This window comes from Calonectris borealis, chromosome 1 (assembly GCF_964195595.1).
Source record: "Calonectris borealis chromosome 1, bCalBor7.hap1.2, whole genome shotgun sequence".
Taxonomy (NCBI): Eukaryota; Metazoa; Chordata; class Aves; order Procellariiformes; family Procellariidae; genus Calonectris; species Calonectris borealis.
The window spans coordinates 161248644-161269640 of NC_134312.1; the positions used below are offsets into that span (position 1 = coordinate 161248644).

The 20997-nt window shown below is 40.6% G+C and overlaps 1 protein-coding gene across 4 annotated transcripts in view; it reads right to left on the minus strand.

Moving 5' to 3' along the window:
- Positions 1–20997, minus strand: part of FARP1 (FERM, ARH/RhoGEF and pleckstrin domain protein 1) — a 217866-nt gene that overhangs the window by 59627 nt on the left and 137242 nt on the right. For all 4 annotated transcript variants that reach the window (XM_075138217.1, XM_075138188.1, XM_075138208.1 and 1 more), the window contains 4 exons: positions 12177–12281; positions 7550–7592; positions 6379–6457; positions 3260–3357 (listed from right to left, as the gene is read on the minus strand). In XM_075138217.1, the coding sequence (XP_074994318.1) occupies positions 3260–3357; positions 6379–6457; positions 7550–7592; positions 12177–12281 (325 nt within the window). The remainder of the gene's footprint in view (positions 1–3259; positions 3358–6378; positions 6458–7549; positions 7593–12176; positions 12282–20997) is intronic.

The following is a 20997-nucleotide window of genomic DNA, read 5'->3' on the forward strand; positions in this document are numbered from 1 at the left end:
TCCAGTTTTACTCGCCCCACCATCACAAATCTTTAGGGTCTGTTTTCAATCGTCACTCAAATGAAAGGCAAGTTTCTTTTCCTTAATGAAGCCGTAAGCCCACCTAGGTTTGTAACACCTCAAATAACATGGGCCTTGAGTCTTCAAAATGCAGTTCATCCCCTGTATGTCCTTGTACACGGACGGACTTAAACCACCTTCAGAGCCAAGAGTACAGAAGACTCTTATTTCACCTCTACACGATTTCTATAATGTTCTCTGCATTTTTCAACTGCAAATCCATTATCAAAATTGTCCTCCTGGCTTTCAAGTTACTTCTGAATTTGTTCTCTCTGACCTCATACGCAACAGTTTTTCCTTCTCTCCTTAGCCCTCCTTTTCCACCTTAAATGCCTTTCTAGTAGCACTCCCTCTTTCTAGAGAGGGAGTTACATTTTGAATAGTCAGCCTCACATATAACTCTTCTTTAAAATCTTCTCAAGTCTTTTAGCCGAAGATTGATTTCCACCGATGCTCCCTTTTCTCTTATCTTGCAAGTCCATTACACCACGCTGTATTCTGTCTGCATAACCACTTCTGATATATCTAATGCTTTGTATTTCAGCTCTTTTCCTTTAATCAGTCCACCTTCTTACTTCACACACTCACTTTACTGCATCATTTATTGTTTCGAAGTGTCCTCTCACTTCTAACACTTTCTACAATGCTTTGAAGGTATTTTTAAATAGAATGTTTCAAATCTAAATTTCATTCTGTAATATACATGCTAATTTAACAGAAACCTATTTGCTGTCATATTATGATTTCATATAAATAACAATCTATAACATTGACATAAGCTTGTATACATAATAGAAGGGCCTCCTAGAATCAGATATCCCCCATAGAAACTGCTCATAGGCACATAAGATATACAATACCTAACCTCCGGCATTCTCAATCTTTCCACTTTGATACCATTATTCTTATCGACTTTTATTTTTCTTGCAGACAAATACGTAATTTTTTTTTGCTACTGAATAATAAGCTAGAGAGAAAATAAATACAAAAGACAGCCATGTGGGTAAGATACAGCTATAGACTCTTATCAGAGAAAGTTTTACAGAAAAATATTCACGAGACACAAGATGGATAAACAAATGAGACAGTCGCAAACTTCTAGCAGAGGTGTCTAGCAAACACTGTTACACAAAAAAGGGAGAGGGGAAAAACAGCAAAAAAAAGGTCCAGCTTGCAGTCAGGAGATGGCGAGGGGAAGCAGCACTGCAGGTGCACCACAAGGCACAACATCCCTCTGCCCAAAATGGCAGTTCAGATTCTGTGAATACTGTCTCACTTCTGCATGATGAATCTCTCACCTCTCTACTTCTGACATAATGGAAAAACTCCATTTTTCAGTACAGAAGTATCTTACCTTACTCTCTACATAAGGAGAGTACTACTTGATTCCTAAAATCCCAGTTCAGAATCACGCTGCACTTCTAGCTCTCAGGTAAAGGGGACAAAGAACTACAAAGATTTTGAATGCATCATGATCATTTCCAGCAACTGAGGAAAATTATTTAAGCCAACAGTATAATGCATCTCAGCAGCATAAGAACAATGGTGGTAATTTGCCATTTTTGCACACTTTGAAATGAATGCTTCTTTTCTGCATAGGTGTGTCAGGGGGAATGGCCAGGTGTATAATGAAGGAATTTTGAAAAAACACTGAATTACATTTGAGTTTGACTGTGGGAAGAAGGGAAAAGGAAAGGGACAGCTTGTAAAGGGGAAAGGACATCCTGTATTTTATCCTCTTATGCTGTTGCTTTAGGAAAACAAGCTAGCAGTTGCAGTCTGACTAGTTCAGACACCAGAGCTGTAGATGGTTCAGTGAACAACTTAACTGAATAAAATCAGTAAGAGATGAGTAAGACATGAAACAGGATCTAAGTAGAAATCATAAGGAAAATAAAGCGTATAAAGTATAAGAGCTCATGAAAGGATGATCATGACACAATACCTCAAATGAAGGGAGACACATGCATTAGGGTGTTCTCTCCCCAACATCTTTCTTTGGTGCAGAGACATTTAGTAGGAAAACTCACCCTCCTAGAATGCAGTGTAACAAATAATACTCAATTTCCCCCAAACAATCAAGACTTTTTTCCCTGAGACGAAAGGAAGTTAGAACGAGCTTAACCAAGGAAAGAACTACAGTTGGTATGCTGGACACTGTAAGGGGAAAAACTAAAAGATGCAAAAGCTCACGAGCCAATGATTTATTTATTTATTTATTTAAGTCTGTGCTGCAAAAATACTCAGTTTTAAAACGGTGTGAGGAATACAGAATTTCACAGAGGCCGTTGTACAGCTTCTTATTGCTACTCAGTCACACCGGGCAATGATGACCATGGCAAATAGAAAACCGTGCAATACCTGCCTTTCCAACAGCAACTGATGAGAAACTGCCCTAACACTCAGACTATGACAAAGGATCATGAGATTTATCTATTCATCTCTGAAGAGCTTTTGAACATCTTTTTTGACTGAAATTTCCGTACAACAGCATTTCAGTGGAAATATGCAATACTGAATTGTACAATGACCATTCAAAACAATGGTCTATTATGACATTATACATGCTACTTAGTGTTTTTTTCCTAACGTTATTCTCAAGATGAGTATCCATAAAGTCTTGAAATGGAAAACATATGCTGCCTTTCAAGTGATCTGGAAGCTAGAAGAAGCTTTGATGTAATGAACAAAGTTAATGTATGATTCTACTGAACAGTCTTATTGTGCATACTTTGCATTAAAAAAAAAAAAGCTTAAAATCTGTTTTTTTTTTTTCCCCTATCAGTTTCCTCTTAGGACTGTGATTTAGTCTGGCATTCTAAGCCAGTTTATTTACTACATTCTCTAGACAGCATACAGATCTCCAGGAATTTGAATGCTCTGCTGACATGACACAAAGTATAATAAAACAGGAATTCAGGAGAAGAATTCAACCTGTTTGCCACTGCCTGCAAAGTCTGCTTTTTAAATGATCCTAGGCTGACTATCAAACACAGTTCTTTAAAAATGCAAATCCAGCGTCCGGAAGCTCTGCTTTATTTGAAAAAGTAAATTACCTGTATTTGAATACCATTATATAGAAATACAATAAATTGTCCATATGGCCTAAACCTGTCCCTATGGCAGCTACTACCCAGCAAAGCATGTCCAACCAATCATCCTGTTTATCCTCCTGGAAAGAAGAAAAAAAGGAACTTACACTGTACTATGTGCGAGATTAAGAGGGCAGTGCTGGTATCATTACAGGTTAGCCTTCCCTGTGCCAGGTCCTGCTTCACTTGCAATGCAAATAGATACCTGCAAAACAAAAGCGAACAAAGAGTTACACACAGCATGAGGGAAAGGGGGGGGAAGTATTTCAAGGCCAACTCCGGTTTTGCCTACATGTTCCTTTCACTTTTTGGAATCTACAGAAGTGATCTGAATTTCCTAAGTTTAGAGGCTAAATAAAACATAACAGATACTGTGTTACAGCCATTAGTCTTACATGGTGACTGCTTTGCATAACTGAGATATCCCTCTTTTTCTCTCTCCCTCCCTGTCCTGGTTTCGGCTGGGATAGAGTCAATTTTCTTCCTAGTAGTTGGTATAGTGCTATGTTTTGGATTTAGTATGAGAATAATGTTGATAACACACTGATCTTTTAGTTGTTGTGAAGTAGTGTTTGCAATATCAAGGACTTTTCAGCTTCCCATGCTCTGCCAGGTGCACAAGAAGCTGGGAGGGAGTGTAGCCAGGACAGCTGACCCAACTGGTCAACGTGGTATTCCATACCATATGACGTCATGCTCAGCATTTAAAGCTGGGGGAAGAAGAAGGAAAAGGGGGACGTTTGGAGAGATGACGTTTGTCTTCCCAAGTCACCGTTAGGCGTGATGGAGCCCTGCTTTCCTGGAGATGGCTGAACACCTGCCTGCCGAAGGGAAGCAGTGAATGAATTCCTTGCTTTGCTTTGCTTGCGTGCGCGGCTTTTGCCGCCTATTAAACTGTCTTTATCTCAACCCACGAGTTCTTCTCCCTTTTACCCTTCCGATTCTCCCCCCCATCCCACCTCGGGGGGAGTGAGCAAGTGCTGTGTGGTGCTTAGTTGATGGCTGGGGTTAAACCACGACACTCCCTCTCTTTGAACCAGAGCAATGAGATCTGGAAGCAACATAACAGTGGAAGCAGATGTGACAGCTATTAAGTGCTCAGCAACCACACAACAAGGGGCACTAGATAATGGAGCTGCTTGTAACTATGAAGAAATGCCAGATAAACCAGTGAGTTATCAGTTAGTTCTTGCAGAACACAAGGAGAACTCTAGACTTCCACCCTGGCACTCACCTGGAAACGAGGAACAAGATTTTGGTCGAACAACTCTAGCTAGCTCTGATACTTTTGTGGCCCTGTTACCTGCACTGCCTGTGCACCAGCCATTTTTAACATATTCGCTTCCAAACCACATCAGCCACGTAGGGCAACTCTACATAGACAGTTTAAGTGCAGAGACATCACAGGTCCACGACATTATTTCAACATTTAAATTTCTTCTAGCTTCAATAGGAATTGAAATTGCTTAGGTCTACTCAGCATCAAATTCTTCCCTAGAAAAAAAATGACCTAGCAGTAAGCATTTCTCCTACAGTTGGTATGAAACCTGAACTGGTTAGACACCTTAACAAGCCTTCCAAAGACTGCAGCTCCTCTGGAGAACTCATACAAGGATCTCAATAGTTTTTAATAAGACTAGATATTAACAGATTCAGTGAAAAGCTCTCACTTGAACAGTGAGTTTCTGAATGAGGAGATGTAGGTAAATTAAACGAAAAAGGCAAGCTGATTTGAGGAGTACAGAAACATACACAGTACATGAAATAATATAGCAGATCTAAATAATGTCCTTTGGAAAGCTGCAGACATCTGCCTACCCATACAAAATTCACCCTAGTAGAAGAATATAGCACAGAAGTGTTGTATTCTCTGCTTCTTCAAGTGATGAAGCTGTTCCCTGTGGATATGCTTTCACCTACACACTGCTGTGTGTACATATATTCAAGTTCCCTAGCATACACATTTAAAAATCTAACCAAAAAACTCATTAGGATTCAGAGACACGTCTCCAGGTGCAGAAAGAGATCACCAAAAATCAATTTACAATTCACATACTAAAGCAACTGATATGCAGAATATCTATTCGGAAACAGACGTAACATCACGTTGTGAGTTTTCATTCATCCATTTATTGTTTTTACTCAGTCTTTCAAGTAAATATTCTTTCTTTCTACCCCACTTTCCTACTTTTCTCTGTCCAGGCCAGCAAGAAATATCAATAATTTCTTTTTTTCCATTCCATTGCTCTATTACCAAAATAAAACAAGACAGAGATAAACACAGAACAAGTGGACTTGTTCTCTATAAAGCAGGTCATAAGGACACAAGAGCTCTTTGTAAAAGAGGACTTAATCTTGTGGGAAGATTGAAAACAAAAACTAATAGTGAAAATACTGAATCAGAATGGAAAAATGTAATTAAAAAATAGTAATATTGTAGATTAGAAAAAGAGTTGAAAAGTTTCAGTGAAGAAATACTGCAACAAAACAATGTTTCTGACCATAAAGGAAGGACCGGCTAATGAGGAAGAACTTTAATAGGTCCCTCATATACATATTTACTCACAGAGAAATATGACACTTCATGCCAATGGAGTGTGAAATTCAGAGCTTAAATGAAGTTTTTGAAATGCACTGAAAATAAACACACCTTTAAGGTACTCTTTCTGCATATGTGTGCATCCTTCTCTACCTTCCTCTTACTTTTCATTTTATTCCCTCCCCTTTCCATTTCTCCATCTCACAGTTCCACCTATGCAAACCTTTGGCAATTGCCATTGGCTATAGGAATAGGATCCAATGCTGCTGCAACTTGGCAATTCATGCAAAACAGCTCTGTCCCAAACACGGGTGCAGAGCTGCACATGTCCCTCAGCAGAGGAGTGCCCCAGGGCACCAACACGTGCCTTAGTCAGGTCCCTTCCAACATCACTGCCAAAGGGCCTTGAAGAACTCTGTTGCTGAACTGCCTTCTCTTGGGGCAAGCAGAGCTCTCCCAGGGCCCCAAATCCAAGGAGGCAAAGGACTCTTGCACTTTGCAGAACCTCTCAGCTCAGACTGTAACAGAATCTTAAGGCCTATTTTTCAGGTGCATTCAAGGTTGGGGCAAATACAATCAAGCTAGTACTAAGAGGCAGCCATCGATCCTCACCAAATCATCTCAAATTCCATGTTCTCCCCTCTGTCCACGAGAGATGTAATAAAAAAAAGTCATGCAGCTACTAACCTTGTCAGTTCCTCCTGCAGCTGAGCATGGTCAGGTGGGAAGAATTTTACCACAAATTTTACAACAACGTGCTTCGGTCCTATGGGAAATATCAAAGGAAGTTAGTGAACATCAGTAACACGCTGGCCAAATTTTGTTACACAGTATGATGTACAAGGGATGATTCATGGAACCTGCAGTGCATACATACATGCTAACCTCCCATCCTTTGTTAGTATTTGGGTTATTTAGAGATTACACAATAAAATTTACACACAATAAAAGAGAACAGTTACTTGGTGGAGGGATATTCTGCCAAAACCGTGTCTGTTTTTAGTAATTACATCAGTTGATCCAATAAAATATATTATGTATGTCTATCTTCCTTGCTTCAGAACCAGAGAGAGGTAAAATACACTCTATTTTTCAAGTCCACTAGCAAATTCCTATTTCTGTTTTAACAGCAGCACATTTGTTCTGACTCTTACAAGTACGACCAGTGACAAAAGGAGCAATGCATCTCTCTCATGAGAGGGAGAGGTGCCAGAGCATACACTCAGACTAATATGACCAGAGAGGCACCTAGGAAAACTTCGTCTCAATGGCAAAGCTCAATAAACTTTGCTGATATTTGACAGAGAAACAAAATCACCAACACCTTTCCTGTTCACTTCTACTCTTCCCAGAGCTGATGGCTATTTACAAATTCCTTTTGGCTCCTGCCACCCACCATAATTTTCCCTGATGCCCCTAACCCAACTGTTGGTTGGTCTCAGACAGTTCCAAGTTCTGCAGCAATGTTCCAGAGAGCTGCAACATATTTGCTAGCTCCTTCCTGTTCTTTTTCTTTTACCCTGATTACTGTTACCTTTCGGCAATGTGTGCTTCCTTTAATCCTTCTTTTACAGCACGCTTTTTTTATCTACAAAACTGTTTCCTCCATTGCCACCACTGCCTCTTCTAGTGATTGACTAAACCTCTGTCTCCTACTGGGTCAGCCCCTTCACATGTTCATGTGACATAATTTCACAGCACGCACAGTTCATCTTTTAAGGACAGAACAGAAATAAAAAATAATCCAAACAAAATTCAGTGAAGAAAGTTGAGAAGATAAAGATCCCAATTGACGGAGCCCTCGTTTATTCAAGTACTCTCAGATTGACAAAATAAATGACAGCAAGGAAGTACTTACTTCTAATCTGTTTCATAACAGGCTTCAAAAGATCAAGCCACACCTGAAAACAAAAGAAGGTGGTGTTACCATCTCTGAACAAACTACCGCTCACAAAGGAGCATTTTTCATTGCACTACTTAAACGTCCATTGACTTATTTATTTTTTCCAGTGTGGTCATCATGCTCTCCCTAATTATATGTAGCGGATTTTCTCACCAAAACTCTGGAAGATGCTCAGGAAACAGCACTGTTAATGGGCTGTCACTGTGGCACAGCTTTTGAAGCAGTACAGATTCAGAGAGCGGGGAAATAGCGAGACACTTGTCTCAAGTACCAGCAATCACGGCACTTTTGATGAGGAACCATTCATTTTGAGGAAAGAACAACTGAAACAAGGAGTTCAGAAAAAGACAGTCCTATACTGTCCATTGTGTCCTCGCCCGAATTAATCTTGAGAAAGGCAAGTGAAAGGGGCTGGTGCTTGCCTTTGAGCTGGGAATGCTGGGCAAACAGAGAAATGAAAAGGCAGCAACCTCCTGGTTTTGGGGACCCCACAGAAGTCCCAGCGTGAGGCCTGGGCATCAACGCAGAGCTCCCGCGCTTCGCCCCGCAGAGATGAAGGAGTCTCACCACCGCCACCTGGGGAGGGACGTCCTCGCAGGTCAAGGGCGTGAGGCAGACACAGCGCAAAGCGCGGGCGGGAGGAAGCTTACTTTATAGCTGTGCAACATCTCCTCTTTTCTATACTCCTGGGAAGCTCCGGCCGAGGATTTCTAATTGGGGGCAGTGTAACTTCTGCATATATTTAACTTTCATCTGGTTTTTAACAACCCATTTTTCAGGATGGTGTGTGGGTCTTTCCTTCAGCTTTCGAAAGAGAAGCAGAGGGTGGAAATAGAGTTTTCAGAGCCTAAACCCTCGTTCTGCAGTCTCAGTCAGGAGGGCCTGGGCAAACTATTACGGGAAGCTGAGAGACAATCACGCAGAAGGTAAAAGCCAAACGACTTGCAGGGCCTGGAAAAGTGCAACAGCTCACTGTCCTCAGCTGGTAACTAACTATGCCCAAGATTTGTACTTTGTTATCTCACTAAATTGCACGGAGCCTCCCTTGGAGACATCTGGAGTTTGTGGAGGAACATCCTACAACCGTCACAAAGGTTAAAGCCATTAAAAAACTGAGCCTTCCTCTAGAAAAAGAATATGTACTGAAATGAATACATCTTCGACCTTTAATAATTTTAGATTACACAGAGAATGAAACATACTCAAAATCTCCATTTTAGAAAATCACCTGAGAAGCCAGACAGGAACAGGCCTGTATTGCTGCTATAACTGCTCCAACACCGTTTGCTATTTTCATCATTACTAATATGAGTGCTTCCAACTAGCAGAGACCTCACATTCCTGCCCTTTCACACCCACTGATGTTTCCTCAATGGAATTCTTTTTATGTTTCTCAGCCTATGAAAGTATTTTTTTTTTTTCGGAAGGGCTAAAGAAACTTGGTTATCCAAGAGTAGGAACACAGTATTTATCACATGTTAAACTGGTTCTGACACTTTTGGGCAGTTCAGTAACCTAAAACTGTTTTGTTTCAGAAAGTTGGCATGTACATAATCTGCAACGAAGGTCAGGGACTTTGCCAAGTTTAGTGGGGAAAAAAAATATCTTCAATATGAAACAGCCAGTTTACAAGAATACGGGAGTAATGTATTTCACTTGACTCCAAAAAAAAAAATCATCTCTCTCCCTCCAGAGCAAGTTTATGATACAGCACGAGCACACAAGCGTGTCATTCCCTTTTCCACTTTCTCAATCATCCTACAAGCAAGTTACAACATCCTTGACCAGACCCCTGGATTCTAGAAATGCATGTATTGAACATGTGTAGGGAGAAAGGTGGGGCAAAATGAAGACCTCACCACCATCACCAAACCCAAGCAATCAAATCTTATGCATCATGCAACTCCCACACTGTATCTAAACACAGCCAATCTGAGACTGGTTTATAAACTGGAAATGAAAAATAATGTGAGGATTCAATTAAGATTCATGTTTTCAATTTTCTCCAGAACTACAAAGGCTAGATTATTTATTTTTTAAACAAAGTCTGGCATTCTACAATAGTGACCAGATTTCAGCAGCTGGAGAATTGGGGCAGACATCAAGTGTGATGAAACTCTGTGAAACCCCAGGCTTGGCAACAGTGCCTTGCTTCTCCTTGTCCCAGCAGGAAGTGCAGCCCTCAGACCCTCCACGTTCATCTCCCATGCAGATCTTGTCTGCTACAAGCACGGCACGCTTGAATGTATACAGCTGCCAGGCATCTTGACATACAACTGTCAGTATGTCAGATATGAGGTCTGGAGCCTTCACGTTGAAACAAACACAGCTGAACTGTGAATATATGACTTCACGTACATATGATTACATCCAAACAAATATGCTCTAAATATTTATTTTTCCTTTTACATTGCACTCTACATTGGAAAAACAACTCATTCTCTTCAGATAATATGAATGTAAAATATGCATGTATTTTATTTCTCAGACACACCATTAACTGCAATTTTTTTTTATTTGCACAATGCTTGAGTTCTACATTATGGCCATTATGAAGCTCAGAAAGTTTTAAAGCCCACAGGAACATTAATCTCAACTGCATCATATAAATTTAAGTGTAAACATTACTCTCAGGGTGCTGCTCAACATCGAAACAATGATTCATAATCAAATCTCCTGCTTCAGAGTTTCTGTGAGTTGCTTTTAGGCGGCTGAAGGCATTACTTCCAGTGAATCTCACCATTCTTGCGGCATGGCTGACTAGATGTGGGCAAGATTTGGAGATCTCCCCCTTTTCCAGAAGCAAAGATTGGAACAACCAGCAGGAACATGGACCGGCACTCTCAAATACTTGGCTAATACTTCCTTTTGCAAGAGTAGGGGCCAGGTGAATTACCATGCTTGGTGCATGGAGGCATTTTCCTTCAGGTCAAACTGGCAATAGCCTTAGGAGGTTTTCTCCACCTTCCTCTTCATCAGAGCCCTGGCTCCCTCACTGTGATCGTCTGGATGTATTTCCAGCCAGTCAACTGCTGCCACTGCAAGGGTCTCAGGCACTGGCAGCATCTCAATCTCTCCTGTGTTCTGCCTCAAGCAAATAAACCATTTTGTTTTCACAAGACTGAAAACTGTTAGTTTACTTCAGGTCTCTGAGCAAAACACAGTGGGTCATCTATTTGAAACTTAATGACCTGTGAAGTCGAGAAGGTTGATCAAATGACCTTCTCTATTTTCTAGAAAACTAAAAAGCAACTGTATATACACAAGACGTTAGGATTTGTTTCAGCTTTACATACATACATAAGGAATGTCAGTATGTCATTATTAACATGGCTGCTTGGACCCTCTGTTGTAATAGTACTGTACAGTTGCACTGTTTTGAAGAGTTATGTTAAGCTCTCAAGTTACCTAAAGCATTAGCCAAGGATATTTGGCAGAAGATTAAACTTTCTAGTAAACTGTGTTTCATGTAAATCCAAGAGCAAAAAGATCACTTTTAAAGATCAATGTCCATTTTTTAAAATTTCCTTTTTAATTATAGTTAGCCTAAAACTTTATGACCACTACTGTTCAGTTTTAGTGCCTATGTAAGCCTACACTAAGGCATGACAACAGATTTTTTCTCTAATTGCCCAAAGTCATCTCCTTTAGGTCAGCCAGGCTACTGAACGGGCAAAAAAGCCAGTATAGCAGCAGATAAATCCTCTTCTGCCGTCTGGCTCCTTACAGAAATTTTATATAGATGGACAGATAATAGATTTTTTTTCCTAATTGCCCGAAGTCATCTCCTTTAGGTCAGCCAGGCTATTGGTGCAGAATTCACTGAACAGGCAAAAAAGCCTGTATACACCAGAATGTACTGGTCAAACAACCCAGATAACTAGCACACATGCCAGTAGGTCACACAGTAAGTTTAAAGTGAAACAAACTTCAGAAGGAAAGCCATTAGAGGCTGAGAAGTCATTAGCCTTTGGCTTTCTCTGCTGTTTCCACCCTAGAAGTATTAGCACAATACCTGAAAGTTGCTGGCAGCTGTTCTCTCCAAACTGTCAGGACCAGGACACCTGCCTGTGCCACACAGCTCCCCAGACAGGACTTTCATCAATTTATTTGGGTTTTTTTTTTTTTGTTTTGCTTTCCTTTTTATTAACCTCGTTATATTTTATCTATCCATTCGCTTGCCCCATGATGTTTTTCATGGAACTGTGCCACAATCATTGCAACTTCTCTGTCTGCAGAGAAAGACTATTTCCGCATGCCAAATTAAGGAGGACTATAAAATCAGAGTTGAGACTCTGCAACAGTCCAGCCTTTGGCTTCTCTACTGCAACTGATAAAGGTAAAATGATTTTCCAACTTGTGTCTGAATTGGCTGTTACTTTCAACACAGATGAAATCTGACAGGAGTAATCAGCTTTTAAAAACATTTCTTCAACTCCAGCAGGCAAGAACTTTTTTTAAAAAAAGTCCCTTTTTCTTTTGGAGATTGAGGATAAAATATACCTTATAAGTGAGGAGCAGAAGGAGAGAATACAGTGTGTAGGTAGATGAAAACCAGTTGAAAATTAATCCTTTTACATACCATCATCTTTTTATGATCTGGAAATTCAAGGCCAAAATAGTCGCCTTCAACAAGGTTCAGGTGGTTGCAAACAGCATCATGCAAAACCTTCCCCGGAGCTCTTTGCTGTAAGAAGAAAACAAAGCCTAGGGTTACAAAGATGTTTTTAATTAGTTGCAGAAAAATTATTATCCTAAGAAATTGTCCAGCAAAGAACACTGTCAAAACAGTTTACAAAATGAGTGGATATTCCAACATACCCACAGGGCAGTTGACAATAATTACACTAGTTTTAAAGCTACAGAAAATATCCATCCATCCCTGGATGGCGACTCAGAATGCATCTTTAGTGCATTTTTATTTTTGAGGGAAAAATACCATGAAATAGAAGAGGGGGACTTGGGATATAGTTTTCTTATGTCTGCCAAGGCTTATTTCTTCTGTGAATTTCGCAAGATAGCTATTTCATCCCATGGCCCTTCAAGCCATGTCAAGTAGTGCTATGTACATCCGTGTACCACATACTGAAACCAAAACCTTCACCGACAGACCTGTCATACAAAACACACGGGTCTCAGGATTTGCTGGACACCGCTTGATATGCAACAGGCTCAAGTCCTGGGTTCTGACTCGATACGGGCTTATGCCGAGGCTCCTGCTGTGAGGCACCGAGGCTGGTCAAGGCCTGTCTGTACTACCCTAACAGAGTTGTTGAGTAATTCGGAGGAGTCAAGAGCAAGCATTTCCTTCCACACACTGAAAGTCTTCCCTCTATAAAGACCAGATGTTCTAGCCCAATATTAGCTCCCAGAGCCGCCGCTTTGCTGATTGTAAGGATTCTTCTCATCAGCACGTCAGTTAAATCCACACCTGCAGCAAATACTGTAAATTACAGCTCACCAGCAAGTCTTCAGCAAAAAACACTGTTTCTGTATAAAAAGGCCAATCACTGAAATAAAATATTTTTGTTCCTTGGACAAATGCACCTATTTTAACTCAAGAGGCCCTGAAACACAGATCTCCACTCACTTCAGAACAAATAACAACCTGTTAAACTGCACAAACTCCACCGTTACAAAAGACCCATCGCACCCCAGACAAGTGCCCTTGCACTCAACCTACAGCTTGGCCCTTTCCCTGTCTGCCCAGTAAATAATTACTAAAGCAAAAGAAAACAGCGGTAACCGAGCAAAGAAAAGAAAACCATTAGAGGCGGGCAGTCCGGCCGACCTGGCTCAAACCTGAGTCTGAGCCAAGGTCCCGGCATCTCCGGGCAGTGCCCGTACCAACAGGCTACGTGCAAGAGGGCAGCTGCTCAATCCCACCTCCTCCCAGATATGTCACTACGCAGTTTGGTCTCTGTTTCACTGGGATACCAAAAAACAAATCCCCAGGTTTTTTCTACCTAGTGCAATACCTGGTTTCCAGCCACGACCCCAAGTACAAAGCATCTTTCCAAAGGCAATTTATCTAACATTGTCTAATATGAATTGTGAAAACTAAATACCCAGCAGCGAGGCTTACACCCCAGAAATCAAAAGGATGACATTTTTCTAGAGAAGGCACAGGATCTATGTGCCACCACAGCGGCGCTGTCACCCCGGTGATGCAGGACATCATGACCGAACCCTTCAACGCTGGCTGATTTTGAAAGTCGGAAGGGAAAAAGCCAAGCTCACCTCCCCAGGAACTTGCTGAGCAGGTTTTTACCCAACATACTCCCAGGGCCTCTAACAGACCCATGCCACCAGGAAGCAATGTTCACTTAGATTATTTTATTAACTGTTTGTTAATGTTAGCTGGGGCAAACATTTGCCTCAGTAATACTGTCAGAAAACAGATCAAGAATGATTACAGATAGGAGTACTAATTTTTTTAAGCATTCATCATAACCAACCTTGCAGTAACTAAAGTAATTTGTACCAAAATGCCAAATAAGAGGACACAGAGAGGGCAAGGAAAAAAAAGACATCTATTCTTCTAGACAGAGCACTTTTGATCTGATGTAATGCCATCCAAAATAAATCTCAAGTGCAAATATACTTGAATACATTCACTTTGCGTTCTCCAGCTTCATTAAACCGAAAGCATTCCTGATGACCACTGCCCAACTCGTGCCAGCCATCGCGCCTCGTGTGTCAGTTCTATCAGAAAGCTTCCCACGTTTTCCATTCCATCTATTGCTGTACGTAGGCACATCCAACCATACATCGTCTCTTAATGAAAGAGCTTCCCAGTAAGTGCATTTTGTTGCAGGCAACAGAATGATATTAAAAAGACATTAGATCGAGTGTAATAACGATATTAGTTTACTGCTCCAAAAATACACCTACAAATGATTTAGAAACTTCAGGCAAATGCTCCTGCTCCCAGACTAATCTCAGGCCTCCTCAGTTTGGCTGGGGTAGCTAGAGAACCGAAGGACGTGTTTAACAGCCACACTCGCAGTAGGAGCCAGAGGATATTGCTTTCATCCACGTGCATAACCAGTAAAATGGAAACGTGACTGTGCCTATGTATGTATATGTCTTACTAACATACCTGATGGACTCCTGTCTGACAAAGACCAAACTTCGTCGTTCCTCACGGGAAAAAATGCGTCTCTGGGAGCATGGAGATTTTTGACCAACAGGAAAAAAGGCAGAGAGCCCTCCTGCATTACCACACCGTCCAAGGTTAGCTGAGGAGAGCAAGCCTGATTGATCTCAGACCATGAGTAAAAGCATCTGATTAAAACCTGCTGAGTGTTTTCATAAAGTTTTTTTCTTACAGGCATTTAGACAATGGAATGGCAGTCTTGTAGCATTTATGTCACTTGGCATTTTCTCTGGCGTGTGCCTCGGTAACATGAAATGCTTCTTACTCAAGTATTTCTAAGAAAGATTATTATTCTAAACTCATCTTAGCTTTGATCAGTCTACCTCAAAATAAAATCTGACAGTTTATTCAAGGGAAACACTGTGCATATAAAATCTGCTGAGATTTAGAGCCTGATGACACTCTGATCTTGCAGGACCAGAAGAAGTGTAACACCCACAAAAGCAGGAACTCTCTGGTCTCACAGAGATGTTTATTCAGTGCAGTTCCATGACATCCCTACCAAAAAATTTAAACACAATAAATTAAAATCGCAGTCCGCTGGGTATGGAAGCAAACCAGCAGTCACTCAGGTCAGAGCACTGAGCTGACAGAGGAAGCATTCAGGAATGAGTGCGCCACACCGATGACATCATCTATAGCCAACAGTCACGTCTGACTTGAATGTGGTTACAAGGCCCACGGGACAACACAAGATTTCCCCAGAACTTGGAAGACATTTTCCAACCATCAAGTGCGGCCCTGCTGCCATGCCTCAGACAGCGAGCACAAGGCAAGCTTCATCAGTTCCCGCCCCATGGCCCTGCGGCTGCACCCATCTCCCACATGCTTGGACACTTTCCGTGCTCCTCCACGCTGGCACGGGTCTGATGCATGGGGGCCCACGAGCCCCCCAAAATAGCTCCACATGCATGTAAGGTTGCAGGGTGGGGAAAGGCTGCATTCAGCCTATGCTATAGGAGGGCCTTTCCCTGCCACAGTGAGAAAGCACAGGCCCATTACATGACCATCGTGAAAGCCTCACGCACTGGGATGAGGGAAGGTCATCAATGTGGCCAAATGTGGAGGACATGGCAAAGGAGAGCCAGGAGACCTATCTCCTGTTCTCCCTGAGCATCATCAAATGAGAGCTCGCACCAGGGAGGGAAAAAACTGACCTGAAAGTGAAGATCAAAGGAGGAGGATGAGGCATGCAAGTGGGACACTGACACGGAAGCTGCCGCAACGAAGGTTGGTGGCAAGACTATACCTCCAGACCATTTGCTACCACAGAGACCACGCTGTAAGGTAATGAGGGAAAAGAAACAGGAGGGTACGGTATACGGGTGAATACAACTTGGGGAAGATCACATGCAACACCCAGGAGCTGGGAAGCAGCTGCAGCGGGTGGCAGTCCCCTGCTCCTGTTTTTGTTGACAGCCAGGTTCTTGTATAAATAGAAATATTGCAGCTCCAGGGGGCAATTCTTCCAAGACAGCCATCTGAGCACATTGGCAACGAAGTTTTCCTTAGCAATACACTTGCACTCTTTTTACTTTTGATGACAAGGAGCCCAGACACCTGTGTTACAGGGTTCATTTTAGATGAGGTGAATCCCAGCCATACTGACAACCGGGAATTACTATTATTCTCTTGAGGTGGTATTTAGTTACACCAAAATAATATTATAAATTTATTGCAGTGAAAAGAAGCTCACTGATTTCCAGCTACACATCCCTATTGCTTAATGCATTTTGAACTCACCGTTCATTTAGCTCTGTGAAATCACATTTTAAAAGTCACTTTACATTTTCAGGGAACGTCAGGCCACTAAGTTCTAAATTGTGAATAATATGCGCCACCACATTTAGCTGCAAGCTGTGAAGGTACCCAGTCAAAGTAGCCTGCTTTACGCATTGTGCATTCAACATTTGCTGTCTGCTCATTATTTCAGCCCTACTCAATTCACCCTCCCTCTACTCCCACCAAAATCCAAAACAATACGTTGCTTATGATCTTCCAGTGGTGAATATTTTAATAGTTTCAACAATTCTTTCATGTTCTAGCGATCACCAATCATTTAAAAAAATCTCCCTCTACATACTTGTTTAGACCATTCTTTAGCACAAACTCCAACACAGATTTTTAAAAAACCAGAAAGTGCATAGCAATATCTGGAAGATATCCAGGACTTTAGAAGAAGTGGGTTTGGACACATTCCCCCACCCCCCAGTTAATTTAGCAATTATTTCACTAACCATCTACGAAAAAAAAAAGTGTCTGTTTAGGATCAAATAGTGATTTTACCATTTTTTTTATCTGTCTAGCCAACTAATCTCAGATCCCAGATTGAACAGATATTCAACTGAAAGGTTTTTGTTTATTTGTTTTTACATTTGTAAGCAGTAATACCAGGTTAAAAAACAAAATAAAATAAGCACTTTCTTTGGAACATCTGAAAAATATATGTCCCATCAGCGTTTTGGTCTAAGTACGAGATAGCTTCATGTGGCAGCACGGACTATTCTGTTTTCCTTCTCTTCTTCCTCAAAACTGCTGCAAATAGATCAGAAGAAAGTTTGTTTGTTTGTTTTTAATTACACTTGCTTGTGCATTAGTAACAGCTGATAAGAAGAGGAAATAACTCTTTCACATTAATCTAAAAGAAAAAAGTATATTCATCATTCACACCTACCACAACATAAAGGCAGACATTTCTTCCTCTAATGCCTTGTTCCTGTCATTTTTTGAGTGCTCAAAAATGAAATGTGACAATTCGGTCAAGCTAAATATTTTACAAATACTTAAATATTATACTGTACAAAGTTTAAATACTAAGTTTAAGGCTGTATTTGTTCTTCTGCGAGAAATCACCCTGAAAATCCGTTGTGCTTCAGATCAGTCTGATTCCCAAATTATTTTTATATTCCAGTTTAACAACAGCATCGATATGATAGTGAAAACTTCACCCAGTCTTTTCATGACTATTTCTGAAGTCATATACAGTCATAATCAATACTAAAAATAACAAACCCACATTCTTAACAGCATGAATTTTCTCAGTTATTCAAAGCTGTTAAAAATTATGTATGTATCTACAGCTCTGAAAGGAAAAAAAAACAACCAACAAGTTGTTCATGATAAGCAAATAGTATAAAAATAACCTCAAAGATGAAATTCAGCAAAAGGATTCTTAAACAAATAACCCTGTCAGAAATTTATACTTCAAAGGAGACTTGAAAACTACTCACAGGAGAACAATGCTGTCAGCATCCGAAGAGAAATTTCATATTTTAAACAGTTGTCCTTTCTGGCGTAAAATGAAATGCATAACTCATACTTAGCAAAAGTCTATTGCTCGAAGGGTGGGATTAAAAGCAATAAGCACTGGTCTGAGTGTTGTTGCTCTGGACCTAAAACTGCCAAGACACTTGGAGATCTTCTACCCTTTTTCTCCTCTCCCCCCTTTCAAAGTGTAGGATTCATAGGAAGGATTAGATAACTATAAAAATAGATTTAGACCGTAAAGATAGCTCTTACGCCTGGGTTTACGAGTTTTTACTTTCCTGTTCAGCTTAGACTGGGTAGTTAGGAAGCGTTGGAAGAAGCGTGATTCGTCACCCCTACATACCAGGTCAAAGCAAAGTGACACCTTTCAACAGAGCAGCCACACACTCCCACCACTACTTCTAAGTGTGCAGATCCCCACTCTGTACCTACAGCCACCAGGTACCCGCCCCATTTGGAGGGAGGGTGTAGAAGAGGCAAATTTTCATGATAACCTAAAGGCACCTCATTCCTTTTAAGATGTTTTCCATTTGAATGTAGTTGAAGGCTCCACTCCTGGCACGTATCCCACATGCTTTTGCACAGACTGCGCACATACCATCAAAGGCAAGATTGAGGCCAAATGCAGTAACAGAGTAAGTCTCTCACACTGCCTTAAAAACAGGCAATTGATGATCTGTTCTGTGTGTACAATAAGACTATTTAGTGCTCCTTTCTTTCAAGATTTTAGTGGACCGCTTTCCCACTTTACATTCATCACATAAGCTGTATTCCCTTTAATGCCAGTGCTTGCCTTCCATAGTCTCTGATGTACAGTTTTACCCTTCAGTCAATTTTGCTGGTGCTGGCATCTTTTATAAACAGTGTGATTGTAACATATGGTACTTTTTACTTCAGGTGTGCTTTACTCCAAATACCTGCCCTTAAAAAAAAATGCAGCAGCAAAGTTACACTTTTTCCCCCCCACCTATCAGCTATGACAAACAAGATGACTTAAAAAATGGCTATTTTATGTACGTGATTGCTAATCAAAAACCAACACAGCAAACAATTATCGAGGCAAAAATACAAAGAGAAGGATTTTAATAACCATCTCATTCACTTGCATTTCTAGCACCTTCTCCAAAAAAACTTGCAATTTTCTACACTTGAACATACATGGATTTGTTACTGTAGCCATGCTCTTGGATTTCTGATCACGACAAACTGGCTTATGCCAAAATATTTTCTAAAATAGGCAAAAGGACAAGGATTGCTCTTACTAGACTTTAAACTCTCATCCAATGCCCCAAATCAACTTTACCGGAAATAGCCAACAGTAAAATTCAGGTGAAAACTAAATACTTATCAGGAAACGAAATAACTAAATAATCCTCTTTAATAGTTAAATAGTATGGAAGGAAAAAGAAAAAGATGACCTAGCAAAGCTAATGTAAAGTTTTCAGTAGGCTTAGTTACTGAGGCTATTTTCAGCCGTGCTTGGTTAAACTTTTTATTACAGCAGAGTCAGACTAATACAAAATTCAGTTACAGTAAATCCTCAGGTAACTGTAGATCCCCATAATTACAGTATAGTAAAGCTACTGGAATTGGAGGCTCTGCCTGGTCTCTTTTCACTTGGCTCACAAAATCATTACTTTATAAATGCCACCCGCACTGTATTATATACGCTATTTCAATGTGCAAGTGAGGAAATAAAAAAGAAGAGATGGGCTGGGCACCTTCAGAACTGGCCTTTTGTGCCGCAGACCAACCTGTCATCTTCAGGTGTAACGATCCAATCATTTGACTTCTTTGCAGTTCTTACAAATGCAACTGATATTAATACTGATTTTATTCCCCACCTTTAAATTACTCTAATTTCTACTTTACAAGCAGTTTGTTACTGCAGATCCAGCAGCAACCACCACAAAGCTAGTGAAGCCCTTTGTAACGAAGAAGAAAGGAGAAGAAAGAGGCAGATTCCTGTAGCCAGGAGAATTTCCTCCTCAGGTAGCTGTAGGGACAAAATCCCACAGAAGAATTTATTTTGCACGACCATCCCACGTCATCAATGCCAAAGGAAATCTGGAACTTCTCGCCAGCTAAACACCACGGATCCTATGGACCAAAAAATGGTCAGCCTTTGATTGCTGTAGTCTAAGTACACATCTGTTTATTACAAAATGTTATTCATGGTGAAAAGCATTAACAAAACATTTCACGATTAGTTTCCCATTCCCTGGTTCCTTTAGCTGCATTAGAGCATTTTAACTAGTTGACATCTAACTCTCAGCTAGAAAATACAAGTGACTTTGTCTTAACTTTTCTGTACTAATTTTAAAAAAAACTACATTTGACACGTAAGTACCTAAAAATCACTTTATCAGCCTAAAAGGGATGCTCTGATTCCCTCTGCTAATGAATTCAGCTGAAAAACTTCATTGTTGTCTTCCTAACGAGCCTCTAAGAAATTGTCCTGATGGGGACAATGCATGTCTTCACGTGAAACGCGAATGCTGATCTCAGTAACTCTCAAAAAACCCTAACCCCCCTAAAACATCAAACTGCAACAACAGGTCTCTGCAGAAGCTAATTAGTCCTCCTGATAAAAAACAAACCTTGTTTCTTGTAGTACAACCATTACTGCTAACTTCCTTCAGATAGGTGTAAAACATTTGTGGGAAATCAGTAGTGGCAGAGCAAGTCTTTTAAGTAAATGTTTAAGGCTGCAAAATTTCACACACCAACCATTCACTTCTTGGAGACTTCCAGGAGGAGACTCTTGCCAGAGCCACTGTTACTAAAACAAAATTACTTTCCTTGAACATCATTTCAAAGGCACAGTGTGGACAAGAAAAATGAGGCGTTAAAAGAACAATGAAAAAACTTACTACTAATATGTCATCTTACTCCCTAAATTAGCTCTTGCAAATGCTGAGTCATCTCTTTCTAATTTTACTAGCAAAACTAAAAAGTGGTTTGTGGCTGTTCTTTA